Source organism: Equus przewalskii, chromosome 5, assembly GCF_037783145.1.
Source record: "Equus przewalskii isolate Varuska chromosome 5, EquPr2, whole genome shotgun sequence".
NCBI lineage: Eukaryota > Metazoa > Chordata > Mammalia > Perissodactyla > Equidae > Equus > Equus przewalskii.
Window position 1 is genome coordinate 38,742,789 of NC_091835.1, and position 24,735 is coordinate 38,767,523.

The 24,735-nt window shown below is 34.5% G+C and overlaps 1 protein-coding gene across 2 annotated transcripts; it reads right to left on the reverse strand.

Annotated features, from left to right (window-relative positions):
* Positions 1 to 7,455: 7,455 nt before the first annotated feature.
* LOC103563735 (NKG2-A/NKG2-B type II integral membrane protein-like) lies at positions 7,456 to 23,902 on the reverse strand. 2 transcript variants are annotated; one of them, XM_008539179.2, is made up of 6 exons: positions 21,167 to 21,492; positions 20,665 to 20,763; positions 20,133 to 20,186; positions 19,449 to 19,600; positions 14,784 to 14,887; positions 7,456 to 14,551 (listed from the first exon to the last, which is right to left on the reverse strand). In XM_008539179.2, the coding sequence occupies exons 1-6, from the start codon at positions 21,351 to 21,353 to the stop codon at positions 14,431 to 14,433; spliced, it is 717 nt and encodes a 238-aa protein (XP_008537401.1). In that variant the 5' UTR covers positions 21,354 to 21,492; the 3' UTR covers positions 7,456 to 14,430. The 2 variants fall into 2 exon arrangements, with proteins under 2 accessions (XP_008537401.1, XP_070475179.1); XM_070619078.1 differs by lacking the exon at positions 21,167 to 21,492 and adding an exon at positions 23,782 to 23,902 and having other exon boundaries at positions 9,115 to 14,551; positions 19,449 to 19,536.
* Positions 23,903 to 24,735: the final 833 nt, after the last annotated feature.

Consider the following 24,735-nt stretch of genomic DNA (forward strand, 5'->3'; position numbering starts at 1 on the left):
GTTACAATTTGGATTGTTGATTTCAAATTATTTGGGTAGATACCCAGTAGTTGGATAGCTGGGTCCTATGATGGTTCTATTTTTAGTTTTTTGAGAAATCTCCATACTGTTTTCCATAGTGGCTGCACCAGTTTGCATTCCTGCCAGCAGGGTATGAGGGTTCCCTTTTCTCCACAGTCTCTCTAACGTTTGTTCTTTTTGTTCTTAGTGATTATAGACATTTCAACAAGTGTAAGGTGGTATCTTAGTGTAGTTTTCTTTAAAAGATTTGCACCTGAGCTAACAGCTCCTGCCAATCTTCCTTTTTTTTCTGCTTTCTCTCCTCAAATTCCCCCAGGACATAGTTGTATATTTTAGTTGTGAGTCCTTCTAGTTGTGGCACATGGGATGCTACCTCAGTGTGGCCTGATTAGCTGTGCCATGTTCTCACCCAGGATCCAATCCAGCCAAATCCTGGGCAGCCAAAGTGGAGTGTGTGAACTTAACCACTGAGCCACAGGGCCGGCCCCTCTTAGTGTGGTTTGGATTTGCATTTCCCTGATGTTTGGTAATGTTGAACATCCTTTCATGTGTTTATTGGCCATCTGTATATCTTCTATGGAAAAACGTCTGTTCATATCCTCTTCCCATTTTTTGATCAGGCTGTTTGTTTTTTTATTGTTCAGTGTATGAGTTCCTTATATATTATGGAGATTAACCCCTTTTCAGATATATGATTTGCAAATATTTTCTCCCAATTGATGGACTGTTTCTTTGTTTTGATTCTAGTTTCTATTGTCTTCCAGAAGCTCTTTGGTGTGATGAACTGCCCCTTGTTTATTTTTTCTTTTGTTTCCCTTGTCTGAGAAGATATGGTATTCGAAAAGATCCCTTTTAGTTCGATATCAAAGAGTGCGCTACCTATATTATCTTCCAGGAATTTTATAGTTTCAGGATATATCTTCAAGTCTTTGATCCATTTTGAGTTTATTTTTGTGTATGGCATGAGATAGTGGTCTACTTTTATTCATTTGCATGTGGCTGTCCAGTTTTCCCAACACCATTTATTGAAGTGACTATCTTTTCTCCATTGTATGTCCTTGGACCTTTGTTGAAGATTAGCTATCTGTAGATGTGTGGTTCTAGTTCTGGGCTTTCAGTTCTGTTCTATTAATCTGTCTGCCTGTTTGTGTACCACTTCCAGGCAGTGTTGATCACTATGGCTTTGTAGTACATTTTGAAGTCAGAGATTATGAGGCCTCCAGCTTTGCTCTTTTTTCTCAGGATTGCCTTAGCAATTCAGGGGCAATTCTTTGATTGCCCCATATGAATTTTAGTATTCTTGGTTCTATTTCTGTGAAGAATGTCATTGGGATTCTGATAGAGATTGCATTGAATCTGTAGATTGCTTTGGGTAGTATGGACATTTTAACTATGTTTCTTCTTCCAATCCACGTGCGTGGAATCTCTTTCTATCTCTTTAGGTCATTATCAATTTTTTTCACTGATATATTATAGTTTTCATTCTGTAAGATCTTCACATCCTTGTTTCAATTTATTTCTAGGTACTTTATTCTTTTAGTTGCAATTTTAAATGGAATTGTATACTTGAGTTCTCTTTCTGTAAATTCCTTATTAGAGTGTAGAAAAGCAAGTGATTTTTATAAGTTGATTTTGTACCCTGAGACTTTACTGCAGTTGTTATTTCTATTAATTTTCCATTGGATTATTTGGAGTTTTCTATATATAAGATGATGTTGTCTGAAAACACTAAGAATTTCACTTCCTCACTCTCTATTTGGATTCCTTTTATTCCTTTCTCTTGCCCCATTTCTCTGGCCCAAACCTCCATTACTATAGTGAATAAGAGTGGTGATAGTGGGCATCCTTGTTTTCTTCCTGTTCTCAGGGGGATTGCCTTCAGTTTTGTCCCATTGAGTATAATGTTGGCTGTGGGTTTGTCATAGATGGCCTTTATTATGTTGAGGTAATTTCCTTTTATCCCCATTTTGTTAAGAGTTTTTATCATAAATGGCTATTGGATCTTGTCAAATGCATTCTCTGCATCTATTGAGATGATCATGTGGTTTTTATTCCTCAATTTGTTGATGTGGTGTGTCACGTTGATTGATTTGTGGATGTTGAACCATCCCTGTGTCCCTGATATAAATCCTGTGTGATCACGATTTATGATCCTCTTGATAGATTGCTGAATTTGGGTTGCCAAAATTTTGTTGAGAATTTTTGCCTCTATGTTCATCAGTGATATTGGCCTGCAGTTTTCCTTTTTTGTGTTATTCTTGTCAGGCTTTGGTATCAGAGTGATGTTCGCCTTGTAGAACGTATTAGGAAGTGTTCCGTCTTCCCTAGTTTTCCTGAATAGCTTGAGAAGGATAGGTATTAGATACTCTCTGAAAGTTTGGTAATATTCCCCAGGGAAGCAGTTTGGCCCTGTTGTTTTATTCTTTAGGATGCATTGGATGGTTGTTTTAATCTCTTCCCTTGTGATTTATCTATTCAGATTCTGTTTCTTTTTGGTTCAGCTTTGGGAGGTTGTAAGAGTCTAAGAATTTATCCATTTGCTCTAGATTATCCATTTTGTTGGCACATATTTTTGTTAGTATTCTCTTATAATCCATTGTATTCCTGTGGTGTCTGTTGTTATTGCTCTTCTTTCATTCCTAATTTTGTTTATCTGAGATTTCTCTCTCTTTTTCTTTGTCAGTCTTGCTAAGGGTATGTCAATTTTATTTATCTTCACAGAGAACTTGCTCTCTGTTTCATTGATCCTTTCTATTGCCTTTGTTTTCAATAGCATTTATTTCTGCTCTGAGTTTTATTATTTCTCTCCTTCTCCTGACTTTGGGCTTTGTTTGTTCTTCCTTTTCTAATTTAGTTAAGTGTAATTTGAGATCCCTTATTTTGGATTTTTCTTTTTTTAAGGTGTGCCTGTATTGGGATGAATTTCCCTCTTAATACTGCTTTGCTGCATCTGATATGATTTGGTATGGTATGTTATCATTTTCATTTGTCTCCAGATATTTTTTGTTTTCTCCTTTAATTTCTTCAATGATCCATTGTTTGTTCAACAACGTCTTGTTTAGTCTCCACATCTTTGTTCATTTCTCAGCTTTTTTTCTTGTAATTAATTTCCAGCTTTATAACTTTAAGATCAGAAATGATGCTTGTCATTATTTCAATTTTCTTAAATTTTTTGAGGCTTGCCTTGTTTCCCAACATATAGTCCATCCTTGAGAATGTTCTGTGTGTGCTTGAGAAGAAGGTGAATTCTGCTGTTTTTGGATACAGTGTTCTATATATGTCTCTTAAGTCCAACTGGTTTAGTTTTTCATTTAGTTCCACTGTTTCCATGTTGATTTTCTGTCTGGATGATCTAGCCATTGATGTGAGTGGAGTGTTGACGTCCTTTACTATTATTTTGTTCTTATTACTATCTGTTTTTAGGTTTGTTAACAGTTGCATTATGAACTTTGGTGTGCCTGTGTTGGGGGTACACATATTTACATCTTATTTCTTCTTGATGGACTGTCCATTTGATCATTATATACTGCCCCTCTTTGTCGCTCTTTACCTGTCTTATCTTGAAGTCTAGTTTGTCTGATATAAGTATTGCAACACCTGCTTTCATTTCCCATTTGCTTAGAGTATCCCCTTCCTTCCCTTCACTCTGAGCATGTGTTTGTCACTGGAGCTGAGATGTTTTTCCTTGAGGCAGCACATTGTTGTGTCTTGTTCTTTAATCCATCTCACCATTCTGTGTCTTTTTATTGGAGAATTCAATCTATTTGCGTTTAGGTGGTTATTGATGTATGAGGGCTTAATGTTGTCATTTTATCACTCATTATCTGGTTTTCCTGCATTAACTTTGTTTCTTGTTCTGTATGTTTTGCTGTACCCATTGCATTACATAGTTTTTCATGATGTGTTTGTTTGTTTTCTCCTTGTTTATTATTTGTGTCTCTGTTCTGATTTTCTCTTTAGTGATTATCCTGAGGTTTGCAGTCAGCAGCTCGTGTGTAAAAAGTCAATTTTCTGATGGCCTCTTATTTCCTTGGTCTAAATTGATTAAGTACCTTTCTGCCTCCCCTCCTAAGTTGTTTTTCTCAAATCTTATTCCATCTTGTGCTGTGAGTTTGTGGTTAAAATGACAGGATTATCTTTGTTTTTGGTGTTTTCGTACCCTTTATATTAATGCTATACTTGAGTATTTTCTATCCTATTCTGATTACGTCTACCTATTTATCTCCTTAATCTGTGTTTTGTGACCCCTTTCTCCAGCTTTCTTTTCAGGTATGAGGGCCTTCTTAAGGATTTCTTGTAGGGGCGTCTCGCGGCTATGAAGTCCCTTAGCTTTTGTTTGTCTGGGAAAGATTTAATTTCTCCTTCATATCTGAAGGATATTTTTGCTGGATAGAGTATTCTTGGCTCTTGATTTTTGTCTTTTAAAGATTTGAATATGTTGTTCCATTCTCTCCTAGCTTGAAAGGTTTCTGCAGAGAAATTGGCTGAAAGCGTGATAGGAGATCCTTTATAGGTTATTTTCTTCTGCCTTGGGGCCCTTAGTATTCTTTTTTTGTTGTTCAGTATTTCAGTTTTACTATTATAGGCCTTGCTGTAGGTCTTTTTACATTGACAAATCTGGGAGATCTGGAAGACTCCTCCACACAGATGTCCCTTTCTTTCCCTGGGTTTTCGAAGTCCTCTGGTATTATTTCTTTGAACACGCTTTCTGCTCCAGTCTCCTTCTCTTCTCCTTATGAAATACCTATAATTCTTATCTTGCATTTCCTAATTGAGTCAGATATTTCTCGGAGAATTTCTCCATTTCTTTTTAGGGTTAGTTCTCTCTCCTCCTCTGTCTGTAGCATTTCAACATGTCTATCTTCACTTATGCTGGTACTCTGCTCTATGATGTCCACTTGATTGTTCAGGGGATCTCTATTTTGTTTTATCTCATCCATTGTGTCTTTCATCTCTAATACTTCTTATTGGTTCTATTTTATAGTCTCAATATCTCTTGTGATGTAGCTCCTGAACTTGTTGAGTTGTTTCTCTATATTCTCTATTCCCTCATTGAGTTTTTTGATGATAGCTCTTTTGAATTCCTTGTCATTTAGATTACATATTGCTGTGTCCTCAGGACTGAATTCTGGGTACTTGTCATTTTCTATTGGGTCTGGAAATTTGATGTAGTGTCTGATATTGCTAGAGGAGGTGCAGCAGATCTTAGGCATTCTGATATTATTTGGTTTCATTTACTGCCTTTCACCACAGGGTTGAGGTCAGGGGCTGTGTATTCTGAGCATTCTGCTTTCAGCTAAGATCCCAGGCAGTGGAATGGGTGAGTGGCGGGTGGTTTGAGGAACACTTTCTCCTGCATGCTCTCAGGGCTTGCTTGCCATATTCTCACTATCGGGTCTCCCGGGGTGTTGGCTTAATGATGTGACCACCTGCAGAAGCTTTTGCCCTATTGTAGGGCTTCCCTCTAGGCTGCAAGGGACCTCGGGATTCCATGATGTTCCTGTGACTGAGTATCCTCTCCCAGTTTCCTTCCCTCTTGGAGACCCCCATGGTTACAGATCAGTCATTAGAGGTGGGAGTGAAGAAAGTCTCTCTTACCCTATTCCTGCTCCTCTGAGTGGGGCTCCATCCACTCCACCTTCCATCGTGTGGCTGTGTGTCTCTCTGATGTTTTTGTGCTGTGTTAGGATGTCCTCTGTTGGAGTATGGATTCCTCTTTCTGTTGTATTTGGAGATGAGAGAGTCTTGGGGAAGTTCACTTCACCGAGATGGTGATGTCACTTCCATGACATAGTTCTTATGGACCTTGTTTGACTCTCTGAATCTAGGTTTGTGTTTTTCAACAAATTTGGATTCATTTCAGCCATTATTAGGTCAAATATTTTTCTGCCAAATGTTTCATGCTCCTGCATGTATGATTCTAATTACACATGTGTTTTAAATTTGGTATTATATCATTGATCTCCTTTTTAAAATTTATTTTTGCTCAACGTCAGATAAGATTATTTCTAGTAATCTACATTAAGTGACTCCTTTTCATCCACTGTGCCATGAAACCAGTAAAGTGAATTTTACATTTTCTATATTCTATATTTTTTGTAAATGTTGTGTTTTATACCACTTACTGGGACTTTCCATCTTTTTATTTATTGTGAGTATATTTTCTTAGACATCCTTGAGCATTCTTTTAATTCTGCTTTAAAAATATTTCTCTGATAATTTAAAAATTGGTTCATCTTGGAAATGGTCTTATTGGAGTACCATTTCTCTTCAGATAGGTCACATTTTTCTAGTTTTTGTATACGTTATGTTACTTTAAATCTTGAATCCCTTAAGAGGACTCAGGGTACACTTATATTTCTCTGAAGAGTATTGATATTATTTGTTAAAAGGCAACTGATTAGTGGGACTGGAACTGAAACCTGTCTCTGGGCTGGCAGGTCAAATCTCATTTTAGTTCTCTAGTTTATCCTTAGGTGTAGTCTTTTTCACACAGCATTGCTTTGTTGTCAGCCAGAATTTGGGGCAGAGTTTATACACTGAATTTGTTATTCCCACTCTCCGGCTCTCTCCTTTCTGGGATTCCATCATCATTTTCCACTGGCTGTGGTTTTCTTGTATGCTATCCTCCATTTTTTTTTGACAAAGGAAAGACTGAAAGGTTTTTCTTGAAGTTTTAGTCACATAAATGGAGTTGAATTTGGTCTTCCTTCAGGCTAAAAATGGTGAAAACAGGTAACTGTTTTTGTGCCATTTTCTCCTTCCATGTTTGAACTATTTTTCCAAAACTCTTTGTTTTCCCCCTTTCATCTCTAGGCTAGTGTGTGTTTGTGTATGTGTGTGTGTGTGTTATTTGCTTTATCCAGATTTATAATTTTTATCAGTGGTAGGTTCCAGTACGAGCTTACATAGCCTCACCAGAAACAGAAAATCAAATTTCTTTGGATTTAAATCTCTTTATACTTTACTGTGAAAGAGATCTATAATTGTTTTGCCTCTGTGAAACTCAAGATATCTAGTGCTTATTAAAATTTGAGGTACCTCTTCATTGTTGGCATTTTATTATTTATATGTATTTGTGCATTTTACTATTATAATAATTTTATGACATTCTTGAATTTTCTTCCAGAATATCTGGTACAGGATTTTGGATAAAACTGATATTTATATTTTGGAACAGGTGGTGAAATAGAACAGGAAAACATAAACCTTGGATAGAGAATGACATTTCACTTTATTAGTACACTTTATTAGTATATGGTTTTTATCCAATTCAGAGCATTTGGGGAGCAAAAGCTAAATTTATGCATGTTGACTTAGCAAGAGCCACAAAGAAACAATGGACATAATTAATAATTTTTTAGATGTCTACAATTATGGTCATTATGTTACAGGTGATAGAATGAAAGTATAAAGTTTTTAAGTAAAAATGACTGTATTTAGTGAATACTTGTGTGCCAGGAAGTGCTTTTCAAAAAATATTCAAGTAATGCTATGAATAAGATACTATTTCTATCATATTTTAAAGGAGAGGATACTGAGCCAACACAGTTCTATAACTAAATCATAAAGCTAATAGGATGCATGTAGAATTTACACTCAAATCACCTGGTCATTAAATTTTATTCCGTATTACTTACTCCTCATTTGTACATGGATCAAGGATCCTGGGGTAAGCATCTATACAACAATCTTTACCACTATACAAAACCACTTCACCAGAACTTTTGACACAGAGGAAACAAAAACCTACCTGGGGAAATGTAAGAAGTACTATTTTCTTCTATTTCCCAATATATTCTTTTTGCAAACAACTTACGTATCTCATGAAATATGAGAAATACATTGCTATGGCTATTATGATAGATTAGATTATTTTTCAGTAAATCTACATTTCCTCCCTCTGGCCACTATGAGAAGAGTATGCTTTGCAGACAAGCTATGATATGTTTGGCCATACGAATTATTTTGACAATGTAATGTGAATGGAAAAGTAATGAATTAGGAATTCTGAGACTAGGCATTAAGAATTGAATTTCTATTTGCCACTCTGAGACCTGATAATCTCTGCTTTACAAGGTTTTGTACCAACTAACCCACTGTTCTGAGAATAAATACATGAAAAACGATCTGAACTGAGTCTCTTGTCTGGAGCCAAGTCTATATATACGTAGTCTACATCAACTTAAGCCCAGCCAAACCACAAATGAGTGAGTGAGAATTTAGTCCTTATATTTAAATGTCAATACCATCTTGGGTTTTTGTAACACAACTTTACCAATTAGTTACAGCTACCATATACAGATTATATAAAATTAAAATATTCATGTATTTTCTCTATATGAAGATAGAGAATAATTAAAAAGAATATAAAGAATATGTCTACTCTTACAGATAAATAAATAGGAAATTATTTATTTTGCAAACAATACTAGGGTAAAGTCTCTCCCTTTTACAATTTTATTATGGTGAAGTATTTCTGAGTCAGTGTCAATTACTAAAGGTAATCTCAAATTTTGTCAATGACGAGCTGGTCAACCCACACAAATATTTTCATTGTTTTAACTCAATTTTTTCATTTTTTGACACTTTGGTTTTTTCATCAAATCATTTTTCTAAGCATGGTGACAAAGAATGACAGGAATAGAGAGAGAGAAAATTTAATAAAACAAGATACTTTCCAAAATATCTGCTATCTAGTAGGGAAAAGATCACAGATGTGAAAAAAATATGAAAGAACATTGATTATTACACAATGAAAAGACCAAAGATTTAACCTAATCATTGATTATGCTGCACTAAAACAGATTCAGAAGATACAATTGGTTGCATTCTCTGAGGAAGTGGGGCAGATGCAAATGTCTCTTATACAGCAACCTTGTGGTTCTTACATAGTAACCTTGAATGTCAATTAACAATTTATTACTCTCAGCTTCAAACAATCCTCCACAGCTTTCTGAAAAAATGGAGCTAGATCCTGTAAACTTTTCTCCCTTGTCAGCTCACACGATGTTAAATTTTGTCAGTAAAAATCACTGAATAGCCACTGCGGGAGTAAGGGCTCTTCTTCCTGGTTTCATGGTGTTTTCTCTCTTTTGGCTAATGTGGTTTAGTTCCAGCTGCATGCAAACAGGAAGTCCTATGGTATTCACTCTCTAGCAAGTTTTTGTGTCCAGTCTCAGTCATACTTCCCTGCCCTCCAGCATCTGCCTACTTGCCAGTTATTGCCTGAGGGCCATCCTCATTAACATCAGCCTGCGGACTGTGGAACAGCTTTGTCCCTGGGCAATCCAGTGAAAATGTCTGCCATGAAGTTGTCTGCAGCCACACTATCTTCAATGATTTCTAAAGACCTTCTTCAGGTGATAAACCTAGATACAAAGTGATTCCTTCTTTGACTACTCTCCTTCAATCATAAAGTAGAGAGATCCCATCAAGATGGTGGCATAAGCAGACTCTGAACTCATTTCCTCCCACAAACACAACCAGGTTACAACTATTTTTGGAATTATTACCCTGAGTAGAAAACTGAAAACTGGATAAAGAGAACCTCCACAGAAAGGACAGTCCTGACTGAGGCAGAAGAGGCAGAAATTCCTTCTGTAGAGAAAAAAAGCTACTGCCAGGAGCAGTGTAGTTTCTAAGCCAGGCAGGTGGGAGCCACCCTAAGGTACGCAGCCCTCCATGGAGGAGTGAGGTCTGGAGTGGGGGCCGATACTGCTATAAGCATCCTTCAGACTCAGCACAACTGAGACGAGGCTCTTACTATCTGGCTTTGCTGACTATTTACTGCAGCAGGGACACCCCCAGAAAACCTAACAGACAAAAGCAGAAAAGACTCAGGTCTTAAAGGGCCTATGCACAAACTCACCCATCTCAGCAAGTTAAAATCACCTAGAGAAGGCTGATAGTGCTTTAGTGAAACACACACACCTGGTGGGCTCAGGGTGCATCTTGGAGAGAGGAGAGACCTCTCTGGAGACTGAGATATTAGTAGGGTCCATTATTGTGACCTAGTCCTTGTGTGCCAACACAGACCCCAGCAGAAGTCATTGAAATTCTTCCCCTGGGCTGTTATCCCTGGGTCTACGACACCCACTAGAGCACAGATTTAATCCACTTCAGCCAGGGTAGGCAGCCTGCCCTAGGGACTGACCCAGCCCAACAGGAAACCCTCAGGTTATTTGTCAGCCTTCATTGACTGGGTGCCTTGATCCTCTACAGGCAGGAGGGTGTGTCTGCCTCTGTCTGGCAGGACCTGTGTGAGGACCAGGTGACTTGTGGGGGACATTGGTGGAGAGGTGGGGGCCTCTCCATGGGGCATCAGGGTCCAATCTAGGATTTTGGGAAGTGTGCATGGACCAGGAATATGTTGACAGTGTGTGTTGTCCTGTGGGGGGTGAGGCTTAGCAGCAGCAGCAGACCTGTGCTTAACAAATAGCCATAAAAAGGATCAGCCCCACCTTCCACAACCTGAAATAATTGAGTGATCCCATGCCTAAGGCCAGTGCCACTCAGCTGCACTCCTAAGAGAACTGACAACAACCTTATGGGCCTGAGGCCTACAGCAACTGTAAGCCCCTGAGCTAAGCAACCAGCTACACTGGGTACCTACACAATGAACAGGAAAACTGCAAAAGGAGTGTGCTCTTAGACCTTGTAACCAGTGGTGCTGAAGCTCCCCAAGCCAGATTTACAAACAGTTGGGCAGGAAAGGGAAGACTAGACTCTGTGGGTAGCTGCAGTAAGACCAACCCTGCCACAGCAGAAGGACACCAGTAGCCCACAAAGGAGTCACTCCTGGATCATTTGTACTGGTGAAAAGTGGGAAGCAGACTACTGGGCCTCAAAAGGCATCTCTTACAAAAGGCCACTTCTCCAAATTATGGAGATGTGGCTGACTCACCTAATACATAGAAATAAGCACAGAGAAAGAGGCATAATGAGGAGACAAAGGAATACATTCCAAGCAAGGAAACAGGACAAAACCCAAGAAAAAATGACTAAGTGAAACAGAAAGAAGTGACCTATCCAACAAAGAGTTCAAACAAAACCTCATAAGGATGCTCACAGATATTGGGGAATACTGGATGAACACAGTGAGCTCATCAACACAGAACTGGAAAATATAAAAAAGAAGCAATCATAATTGAAGAATACAATACTGGAAGTGAAAAATTCACTACAGGGACTCGATAGCAGAGTAGAAGATACAGAAGAATGGATCAGTGAGCTAGACAGATGACTAGAAGAAACGACCCAAGCTGAACAGAAAAAAGAAAAAAGAATTAGACAGAATGAGAACAGTCTAAGGGAAGTCTGGGACAATATCAAGAGCACTACCATTCCTATTATAGGTGTCCCAGAAGGAGAAGAGAGAGACAAAGGGACAGAAAATTTCTTTGAAGACATAATACTTGAAAATTTTCCTAACCTAAGGAAGGAAACAGACATCTAAGTACAGGAAGCACAGAGGTCTCCAAACAAGATAAGCCCAAAGAGGCCGACATCAAGACACATTATAATTAAAATGTCCAAAATTAAAGATCAAGAGAGAATCCTAATAGCAGCAAGAGAAAGGCAACAAGTGACATACAAAAGAAATCCCATAAGGCTATCAGTGGCTCTCTCAGCCAAAATCCTACAGGGGCGAAGAAAATGGCATGATACATTTAAAGTGTTAAAAGGAAAAACTCTACAGCCAAGAATACTCTATCCATCAAGGTTGTCAATCAGAATGGAAGGAGAATAAAGATCTTCCCAGACGAGAAAAAATTAGAGGATTTTATCGCAAACATTTCTACAAGAGATGTTGAAGGGGCTTATTTAAGTGGGAAAGCGATGAACACAAATAGGGATAAAAAACTTATCAGCAAAAACCCCCCAAAAAACAAGGCAATGAAATCACTGGTAAAAGCCTAAATATAGTAAAGGATGCAGATCAACCACCTGTGAAGATGATATGAAGGTTAAAAGACAAAAGTACTAAAATTACCTATTTCAGTGATAGGAGGGTAATGGATAGACAGACACAAAACAAGACATTAGGTATGATTTCAAAAACATAAAATGTGGGAGGATGGGAGTGAAAAAGTAGAGCTTTTAAAAAGAGGTCAAGCTAAAAGTCTATCAACTAGGTATAGACTGTTATATACATGGATTATTACATACAATCCTCATGGTAATCACCAATCATAAACATATAATAAGTAAGCAAATAAGTAAGAGAAAAGAAATCAAACACATGACTAAAGAAAGCCATGAAAAAACAAGAGAAGAGAGCAAGAGAAAAAGAAAGGAACAGAGAAGAACAACTAAAACACCCAGAAAAAAAAGGTAACAAAATGGCAATAAGTACATATTTATCAATAGCTGTTTTAAATGTCAATGGACTAAATGCTCCATTCAAAAGGCATAGGGTGGCTGATTGGATTCAAAAAACAAGACCCATATATATGCTACATACAAGAGACACACTTCAGATCTAAAGGCACTCATAAACTGAAACTGAAGGGAAGGAAAAAGATATTCCATGCAAATGGAAAAGAAAAGAAAGCGGGGATAGCAATTCTGATATCAGACAAAATAGACTTTAAAACAAAAACTGTAACAAGAGGCAAAGATGGGCACTACATAATGATAAAGAGAACAATCCAACAAGAAGACATAACATATGCTCATATCTGTGCACCGACTATAGGAGCACCTAATATATAAAGTAATTATTAACAGACTTAAAAGGAGAAACAAACAGTAACACAATAATAGCAGGGGACTTTAACACTCCACTTACAGCAATGGAAAGATCATCCAAAGATAAGATCAATAAGGAAACACTGGTCTAACATATGATCTACCATATGATCCAGCTATCCCACTGCTGGGTATTTATCCAAAGAACTTGAAAACACAAATGCATAACGATACATGCACCCATATGTTCATTGCAACATTGTTCACAATAGCCAAGACTTGGAAGCAGCCTAGGTGCCCTTTAAGGGACAAATGGATAAAGAAGATGTGGTATATATACACAATGGAATACTACTCAGCCATAAGAAATGATGAAATCCAGCCATTTGTGACAACATGGATGGAACTTGAGAGTATTATGCTAAATGAAATAAGTCAGAGGGAGAAAGTCAAATACTATATGATCTCACTCATAAGGAGAAGGTAAAAGCAAGGACAAACAAACACATAGCAATGGAGATTGTATTGGTGGTTACCATAGGGGAAGCAGGGGAGGGGGTAGGGAAAAAGGGGTGATTAGCCTCACATGTGAGGTGATGGATTATAATTACTTTTTGTGTGGTAAACACGATGTAATCCACACAGAATTCGAAATATATTACAATGTACATCTGAAAGCTATATAACGTTATAATCTAATATTACTGCAATGAAAAAGAAGGAAAGAAAGAAAGAAAGAAAGAAAGAAAGAAAGAAAGAAAGAAAGAAACAAAGAAACAAAGAAACAAAGAAAGAAACAAGGAAGGAAGGAAGGAAGGAAGGAAGGAAGGAAAGAAAGAAAGAAAGAAAGGAAAAGAAAATTTCTCATTATGAGAAAAAATTTCTTTTGTTTGTAACTCTGGTGACAGATGTTAACGGGATTTCTTATGGTGATCATTTTGCAATAGTTACAAATATCAAATTATTACATTCTACACCTGAAACTAATATAACATTATGCCAATTATATATAAATTAAAAATAGATAATATTTAATCATGTTATTCTGTGTGATTTTCTTTTATCCTTTCTTAGTGGACAATTTTCAACAAATAGTTAATAATTCTTTGCATCAAATGTACCCTGATTCCATCCTCTGACTTGACTCTAACTTATATACCTCGTCCCCCAAGGTTGTTACTTCCTTATTTTCAATGCCTTCCAAGATGAAGACATATCGTTTAATTTGAAAATATGAGTGGACTGATTCAACTTACTGTGGCTAGCAATAACAATTCTCGATATTAGGATTTGCAATTTATACATGATTTATTTTAATAAATAGCAAAAGCTTAAGAAATGTATCATATGGACTTGGCATATATTTTAAAAATTAATATAGATAATGATTTAAAAATAGTTCTACAACACAGGAGTGAAGCCTCAGGCTAACTATGCACTTTAGGTGGTTATGATGCATTAATATAGATTCATCCTAGGTAACAAGTGTCCATTCTGGTGAGCTATGTTGATAAAGAAGGAGCCTACGCACGTGTTGGGATGGGGGGACATAGAAATCTTTGTACCTCCCTCTTAAAATTTGTTGTGAATCTGAAACTTCACTAAAATATAATATCTTAAAAAATAATTCTAAGCAAATAATTTATGGCTTTTGAAAAAACTACAAATATGTTATTTATAGATGGTGACAGTAGCATTATATCAAATTTAGATAAGCTAAAATGCCTGCTGCTTACAAATATACATTCTTTCTTCCAAACAGGATGCGGAAGAAAGTGACTTCGTTGGAAAATCAAAAAATGCACAATTTTTGCCTCTCTCTGAAGATCTTGAGAACCTGAAATACAGAGAATATTATATCATTATTTGTATAATATAACTTCATATTTTGATGAATAAACAATGCATTTAGACTAGTAGTTATAACCTAAATCTGAATATTTTCCATATAATTTTTTCTATGGAAACATTTAAATAATTGTGTTTATATGACTGTTCATATATTTCTTTTTTTCTTTCTAAGATTAATTCCTTCAAGGCATAAAATATTGAGTTCTCCAGCAACTTACAGTTTTGAAGAGAAAGTTGAGCCACTTGGCGACATCCAGGAATTACTATTGTTTCCATGAGAGGGTCTAATCCATGAGTAAACACGCAAGGAGACCAAAAAATTCTATGAGTAAAGAAATTTGAAGACAAGTCAAAAAAGTGCTTTTATACTAATTTGAATTTTCTAACCGCAAATAGAATTAATTCTTTTTAATTTATAGTCTTTCAATTTACATTATAGTGTTACACACTGGACACATTAGGAAAACGTATTAGTATGACTAAGTGAAGAAAACGACTGACAAAATCACACTTTCAGGGCTCTGAGAACTGATCAAAGATTAATAATAATTTGTGAAGTATTTATTATTGGAAAACCTGCTGTAGATTCAAGTAAGAATGGAACAAATTTGCGGTTTTCTTGCCTAGAACTGTTCCCATTTCTGCTCTCCTCCCCAGCCCAGCCAATGAGCAAGAATAATTGTAGTTTTTACAGTTTGTGTAAGACTGAAAAACTCAGTGGTGTTGTTACCACAGAGGCAGACTTGATTAGCAGAGGGGAATGGGTCGCTAAATAGCCCACTACTTTTTCAGCTCAAAGTGCTATATTTGCCTGGTACTGAATGAGGGAAACCCATACTTTTTCTATTCCAAAGTTGTGATCTCTTTTGTGCCACACACAGTGCCAATCATAAATATAATGGGAAGGTACAAAACATGAGAGTACAATAGAAGAGATGAGATTAGCTCTACACATCCGTGGACGATGGAAAATTGTGTACATGTGTAGAAGAGACGAGGTGATTCCATACTAGCTAAAAAACTAAAATAACACCTGTTTAACACAAAATATGTTAGGAAATGTGGAAGAAAAGATCAAAAGACAAACTGACCAAATAGCAAATAGCAGACCTAAATCCAACTATACTAATTATTACATTAAATGTAAATGAGTAAACATTCCAATCAAAAGATAATAAAACATCTGAATAAAAATACTCAATGAAAAAAGTAAGATCCATCTACATGCTCTCTACAGCAAACCACACTTTAGATTCAATGGCATAAATAGGTGAAAGTGAAAGGGATGGAAAAAAATACGGCTTATCAACAGTAACCATAGTGAGCAGAAATGGTTATTCTAATATCAGACAAAACAGCTGTTAAAGCAGGAAATATTATTAGAAATAAAAAGAAACATTTAAAAATATTAAATCCATCAGTACAAGAGGAAGATAAAACAATGAAAACATGTATTGACCTAACAACAGGACCCACAAAAACATGAAGTGGAAACTGATAGAATTAGAAAGAAAGATAAACAATTTAATAATTATTGTTGAAAATTTAAAGCTCTTTCCTCAGTAATTAATAGAACACCTGATCATAAAATCAGTAGGAATATGAAAGCGTGTAAATCCACTATGAACCAGCTTGATATAACTGGCATATATAGAATACATTCTAGTTCATAAATAGGTATCACTAAGTTGAAAGGATTAAAATATTTCAAATTATATTCTCCGAAGACAAAGAACTGAAGTGGAAATCACAAGAGAAAGAAATATGGGAACTTCCAAACATTTAGAAAGTGACACATTTCTGCAAAATCTATAGTTCAAAGTTGAAACCAAAAGCAAAATTAGCAAATAACTGATAATAAAATGAGAACATGTAAAAATTTTAAGGATGGAACTAAAGTAGTGTTTAGAAAAAAAACATATTTTGTCACATTTTCAAAAGGAAGAATGTTCTAAAATGAATGATCTGAGCAGCTTCCCTCTCAAGAAGCTATAAAAAGAAGAGTCAATTAAAAGTTATAGAAGGGAGAAGAGATAAACATATTTTGTTGAAACTTTATGCTGAAATTCGTATGGCAGAATAACTCATGGAAGCCCTAAATAGAACAATACCCAAATATCCAAGAGCATCAGCAGTAGAATAGATAAATACATTACAACATAATCAGACAATGGAACAGGAAAGAGGCATGGACCATCTACAACTTCATGCAACAATGTAGATGAATTTCACCAGTTTAGCTTTACCTGAAAAAGCCAAAAATAAAGAACACATACTGCATGATTCCATTGATATAAAGTATTTTTTAATGCAGAAAAGAATATGAAAGTGCCCTTTCATAGCGCAGGCAAATTTCAATTTCTCATTCTGGGTGATGGTTACACTTGATGAAAATTCAGTAAGCTGTTGGGATATAGTATTTGCATCTACTTGTGTGTATATTATACCTCAATAAAATTATAAGACAATGTTATGAAAATATGCAAATACATTTGAAAATAGACACACAGTGGAAGAAATTCTAACTATTACGACTTGTGAAAACTAAAACAAAAAGAACTGAAATTACTAGAATTGTCTTAAAACTTCTATTAGAATGTTATCCGTAATTCAAAAAACTTTCCACGCTCAGTTGCAGATCATTTCGTGTTGATGTGAGCAATATGTACCAAAAACATATAATGCCAATCTTATAAAATCTCTTGTAGGATAAAGAAAATAGAAAACACTTGCAACAAGATGAATGAGGCTAATAAAATATGTTGTGTATTTTTGATGAGAATATTACAAAAAGAGAAATTACATATCAGTTACAATCATAAAATGATATAAACATTCCAGTGATATATAAAAATAATGCACTATGACAAAAATAGATTTATTGAAGCAATGCTGTGTTGGATTTACATTTGAAACTCCATAGTATTTATCCCTCACATTGACCAAGTAAAGAAGATAAAAGATGTGATCACTCTGATGCAGAAGGCATTGATAAAATTAAGATTCATACTTGCTTAAAAAAAAGAAAAGCAAAAGAATCTTTAAAAAGATAGACATAATGAGATATCCATACAACGTCCTAGAACAAACAATAAATCTTTGAAAAAGAACTAATGTAACTAATATAAACTTACTGTAAAGAAAAAAGAATGCTTACAGTACAGACGGCATGAAAATAGATAACTAGATCAATAAAACAGACTGGAAAGTGCAAAGGTATACCCACGCATATGCGGAATGCAGATTTCAACAAAGATGCAAACTCATAAAGTAGACATAGCATAGTCTTTTCAATAAATGTTGTGGAAACAATTGGATATTGTTATGCAAAATAAAAATAATATAGTTATTATTATTTTATACATACCTCAAATTATATACAAAAATAAGCTCAAAATTGGTCATAAACCTAGGTGTAAACTATAAAACTTCAAGAAGATAAATTATCGATATAAATCTGATTAGAGCATATATATGTGTATGTATTACATATATATCTATAAAGTTCCTTATGAAGAAAAGATCACCTTCTCTATAAATTACGTTCCATCATTTAGATAATGATGTAGAAAAGCATAAACTTCACTTCCACCTCACAGCATCACAAAAAATAAATTCCTAATGGATTATAGACCTAAATGTAAAAGTTAAAAAATAAAGGAAAAAAAAATAAAACTTAGATGGTAATGTGGGAGATTATCGTCATGAATTTCGACCAAGTTCTGAAATAGGTCCAAAATAATCACTAATACTCAAAATGGTAAATTGGATTCTGATAACATGAGTAAATTCTGATCATTGAAGGACTCCAATATCAGAGTGAAAAGGGTAAGTCACAGAGTCAAAAAAGCTGTTTTCATCTCATGAAATCAAAAACAACCCCAAATCCAAAATGGAACCACTTCTAGGAATGAAGAAGAAAGACAACACAGGAGAAGTGGGCAAGAGACAGGAATAGACACTTCTCATTATCACGAAAAAAGAATATTCTAGTGATTAAGAGACCAGAAAAATGTGTTTAATTTAATACTAATCAGAAAAATGCCTGTTAATGTTATAATGAAACTACTATATAACAATCAGACATAATATTAAAATTCTCGATAATATTAAGTTTTGGTTGAAGGGACTAATTGGTAAAATGTGTATTTACACAATAAACTAAAAGACTGTGATAACATAATAAATTTGACATACATATATTTATGACCCCACAATTTCATTCTAATGCAAAGAAGACAGTAAACTACAATTATACAGAAACACAATTATACTTATAAATTATTATAAATATATTTATATTATATGAAAATAACATTGTATATGACATATGTATAATATGTAAATTACTATAAGTACAATATATGTGGGAAAAGACATACACAATGACTTTCATAAAATAATTATTCATAATACAAACATATTCAAAAGCAGCCACATTTCTCTCTCAGTAGAATAGATTAAAAACTGCCATAGTCATATAATACAGAAGTGAAAAATTAAAAAAATACAGATAAATGTAATAATATGAATGAATTGTTAAATATCATATGCAGGTAAAAAAAGAAACACATAAAAATGTATACTGAATGTTCCATTTATATAGTGTTTAAAAATAAGCAGATAATTTATAATATTAAAAATCAGAATACTGGTTAAGAGAGGAGAGAAGAGAAGTGACAAGAGTACACTCAGGGACTGCCGGGGGCTGAAAACTTCTAATTGTGACCTTATATGTAACTATATGGGTTTTTTTCATTTGCGGTCAACATGCACTTTAAAATTAAAACTACCAATAAGTAAAAAATTTGGACGATTTTCACAAATATAGTATTGACTGAAATAAGCTTTTAGTAAAATGTTTGAAACATTTGAAATCTTACCAGTTCATCTTCGTTATCTATATAAAGCAGGGTAGAGTTCTTAGACGCACAGGCCAGCAAGCTCTCATTCCATGCTTTTCTTTCAATACTAATGTAATAGCAATTGTTGGAATATGTGAACCACTCCTTTGGACAATGACCACAATGATATGCTGGAGAAAGATTATGAAATACTATCCCAAAACAATTTTAATTAAAAAAAAATGAAAATTAGCTTACATATTTGCATAGGTAGAAGCATATATGGACATATCTTATCTATGCACCCTCACAGGCTGGTACATATAAAACAAAACACACTCATACACGCAACCACAGGGACGGTTAGCCTCTAATCTCCTAATTTATGTGCTCATATAAAGCAAAAACACAAACAAAAGTATCCACTCTATACATGTCCTGAAATTCAATGAACAATATCACCATTTTAGATTAGTAAAATTGTTTATATCTGATCAGTAGAAAATTTGATCCAGTCAGCAGCAATCGGTATGGTGATTTTAAATGAATTTTCTTAATATTGTTGCACAGAAAGGGAGACTGTCCTATGATTATCATGTATGAACATGTATTACTAGATTTTGTAATTCATCGTCCTCCCAAAAATCTATTATCGTTTTAGCTAGCTTAAGGTAGAGGCAAAATCAAAATATACTAATATCAGAACTTTGGAAATCAATATACCTTTCTGGTTCCTTGTTGCCAGAGATGAATTGTTCTGTGCCAGGCTTCCAGAAGCTAGAAAAATTAAAGTAATTTTTATAAAAAAATAATATTGATCTAAATAAATCATACAAATTTTAGTTTCTTACTTAGAAATTTAGTGTATTGTTTAGACTTAGAATAATCGAGAAAAATACCAAATAATTTTACCAAAAAATAATAAAGTAGTGAAGATTAGGGGAAAAATAATAAAAACCTAAAGAAACAAACTTCACCATCTCTTACAGTGTTTGGTTTAATCTCAAAAATTAATTTATATTTCTCAACAAGGTCTTTCAGTCTCCTAAATACTTCTTTGAGTTATGAAATCCAAACATATATATAAAATATTCTCTATAATCACTCTGTTGTTTATTTTTTTGACAAATTCTACATTTAGTATAAATCCATATGTTAAAATGAGAATTCTAATACATAATACTGGAAATATTCAGAGACACTGACGATCATTAAAGTGAAAAGTTCTCTTATAATCTTTAAAAAATTTTCTTACAGGAAATAACAAGTGCCATTGTTACCACAGTGGACAGCAAGACGAGGCAGATGATTCCCAGGATCCCACCAATGAGCTTCTCTCGTGGTGATGGGAAATCTGCAGGGAAACAGAGAAATGGAAACACTGAGAAAGGAGAGGTGGAGATAATTGTTTAGACAGTTTACATTCAAGGGAACTCACATGCACAGGGAATCATATATATAAACTTGGAACCCAAACCCACATCTACTACTTTAATCTTGCTCTCAGAATATACCACTGCATTTTCAGTAAATATAATGCTCCACGAGTTGTTGGTCAAAGACTACAAATTTTAACAGTGCCTGAAAGGAATTAGTCTTCAGATTTTATATTAGAATATCCTATTACCACTGCAACTGCGAGCTCTGATCCTCATAAATCAAAAATATGTGAGCTTATTCCCTACTCTTTCCCCACATGTCTGCATCCCCAGCTGCACATCCTAGAACAGTTACTGTGTGTCTATTAAATGTCTTACCTTTGCAGTGGTCCTTCTTGCCATTCCCTTGAAGATCTTGAGAGGGATTTAGAAGATTTAATTCAGCACAGGTTATTTCCTGCTCAATTACTGAAATGGAGCTTTTAACACCCTTAGGTTTCATTTGCTGTTTCTTTGAGTCCTTAACCAGATTCAGTTCTGCATAGGTTACTGTTTGGTTATTCATCTCTGCAGCTGATGTCAAGGACTGTGCTGTATGGAAACTGTACTTGAGTATTTGACAGACGGCGTATATAACAACAAGATGCCTAGTATAGGCAAATGGGTGGAGTATGAGGTGAGTAATAGTACTTATTTGGCAGTTGAACAGTGTAAAAGTGTGGTCCTTAGAAGTTTAAATGTGTTTCATGATGGAATAAGTAGTTTTTAAAATGATTTCCTACATTCGACACAAGGTTATTGGTTAGAGAAACGTAAGGCAATAAATTAGTGAGGAATAATTTAGTTCATAAGTAATAATGTTGTTACAATTCTAGACAGATTGCACAGAAACATTTTAACACTATTAGAACAACTGGGTTAAAATTAAAACGCCATATTAGAAAAAAATGATGCACCAAGTTTTGTGACAACTTTTAAATCCATTCACGGTTAAAGATGAGTGTTCTAAAGTTGGGAGAATAGTAGTGTCAGCATATATAGTAATTTCCTGCACTGAATTAGTTTTGTTTAGAGACTTACATTTATTTATGAAGCAGGGTGAGGTGTTATCAAATGATCTTTTATTTTGAATGATTGTGGAGATCTGAAAAATCATTAGAATTTTAAAGAAATATTTTATGTATTGAAAAATATTACGTGACACGCTAAACTTATCCAAAACCTACTAAATAATGAAAATAAAACAGTATAAATAATTCCTTAAAATACTTATTTAACACGAGTATTGGGCATTTGATTCAATGGCAGATATGAGACCACGAGATGATAAACAGAAGTGTAGATAATCTATGGAAGAACACCATAATTTCGAATTTCCAGAAAGAGCCTCTGGCTGCCAAAGTCAGTGAGGGCAGCTTTAGCTGTGCAACCAATTGTAATAAATCGCATAATTTATTAATTCAGTCAATGAGCTCTACAGTCGGTCATTTTGGAATCTTTTCTGGCTTTGAAACTTATACTGTGTGACTTTTAAAAAGTTGCTTATTGTGAACTAAGAGTGGCTTGCAGAAACACACAAAATATAGCAAGATAGCAGAAATTTAAAGTTGTTAAGAAAAATGGGGCAAAAGTAACTTTAGTTCAGGAATGTCTGAAGGAAACAAGTATAAGGAAAATGAAGAGAAGGAAGAAAAGTCTAAGTATGCTAAGGTCATTCATGGCCGAGTGGTTAAGTTTGCCAGTCTTTACTCATAGCTGAAAATCAGTAACTAGTCTCTAATGCTGAAAAAAATGTAGTTTAAAAATGCAGTGACCCAATCACTTAAGGTTTTTTGAATTTTTTTAATTCTAGAGAGATACTCCAAGGCTAAATATGACTTCGTGATTAAAAACAAATATTTAGTCTGAAGTTAAGAAATTACTTCGGTTTCAGGTCTGTTATTAATGCACGTTAAATGTTATATTTTAACTAAAAAATGCATTTATAGTATTATCCCATCTGCTCCAAAACTATTTTCACCTAGCTATCTATCTTTCTGTTTATATATACAAGGACACACTGTTTCTTAAATGCTAATTCAGAAAATATTTAAAGTAATTATTCTATCCTATAGATTTTGGGTGATTTACTTTCTTTGTAATTTTTTATATTTAGTTCTTTATACATAGTGAAACTGTTCCATTCTTATGAAAATAATAATTATACTATTTTTTTTAAAAAGTTACTTAGTGGCTAGTAACCTAGGTTTACTAATCTAAAGTTAGAAAAAATATGTAAGATATAGTGCATGTAAAACACTTAATACTCAATCTGTCTTTTATAAATTCTCAATATGTTAATCATTTTACTATTATATTAACTCAATTGTCATGTCATTATTTACAATTTCGATTAGTTAAACCATGTAAAGTCATTCATTAGACAGATGTCTCTTTATCAGTGTGTTATATCTTTTTTGCACTGTTTTGTTCAATTTTTTTAAAGTTTGTTTATTGTTTATAGTTGTTTAAATTAGCATTTTATGAAATTCAACTCAACCTCATTTTTATTAAGAATCAAACTTCCTTTATTTCATCTAAGTACATGTATGAGGAATTACGTTTGACCTTCATGATTTGATAAATTCATTTTGAATCAATTTTTAAAGGCTGAGCTAAATATAAAATATACACAATTTTATCTATATTTATTACAAAATCCAAAATTAACTGTTCATTGTCATGATGCTTTTGGTATCCCACTTTAAATTTTGTCATTGTACAAAGCCAATTATGCATTTGTATGCACTTGACTAATTCTGCATAGGCAATAATTTGAATAATTTAAGTACTCCTCCAACATGTTTCATGTTTTATGCCTTTTTATACCCTGAAATAAAGATACTAATGTTCTGTTTGATTTGATTGTATATTAATTTTACCTCTGTCACATACCTAGCATTTGTAATCTTCCACTAAATGAGATGGGCTAGCAGAAGAGTAGCCACACATACCTTCTGTTGTCCAGAAAGTGGTGCATCGTCCAGAAAGTGGTGCATCGTCTAGTGGGAGGCTGGGTTACTCGTGTACACAAACAATATCTGTGGTCTTCACAGACTGCCCTGTGAAGGCTCAGAGTGAAACAATAGTGGAAAAAGCTGATTTCTCATCAATGTGTCACAGGAAATTATTACACTTGGGCTATTTTGAGGCTTTGATTTTGAAGACAGTTTTTCTATCACACACCTCCAAAATATAGGAGACTGGGGTTTGTAGTGTCATTTAGTTTGTCAATTGGCAAGTGCCTCTGAGAAATTATTTTCATATTCCAAAAGATATATGGGGACAGAGACTTGACCACCCTATGCTATTAACTTGCTTCTATCTCAATCATAAACACTGGAAACTTAGTCCTTGTGTAGTTGTTCAAGTTTTACTTTCAGACAAGTTGCTAAATTCTGGCATTACATACCTCTTTCCCTTATCCTCTTACTATGTCATTTCTAGTATCATGGAAAAAATTCTGAATTTTAAATGTCTCTGATAAGGATAAATCATTAAACAATATTGAACTACATCATCATGCCAGAGATTGAAACATTAAATAACTACTTATTATATTATCATTTATTCATCCTCCAACTATAACTGTTTGTGTTTTGATACGAATATTTGTTGTAATGACTAAAGCCCAAGTCTAACTATGTAGACGGTGAAAAAGGGTATTTTTTAAAAATTTCACTTAACCAAAAAATGGGGAGGGCAAAGTAGACTTTTAGAACACCAGTCAAATGATACATGAACATCAAAAGAAGCAAAACTTTAATTTAGATGACCCAGGTATAGCAAAAGAAATTCTTTTCATCATTCTTCATCTTGTATGAAGAAAGGGGGAAATGTTTATCATTCCTAAGGATATTCACTTCTAATGATGTCTCTGGGAGATTGAGTTCAGACAAACTCAAATT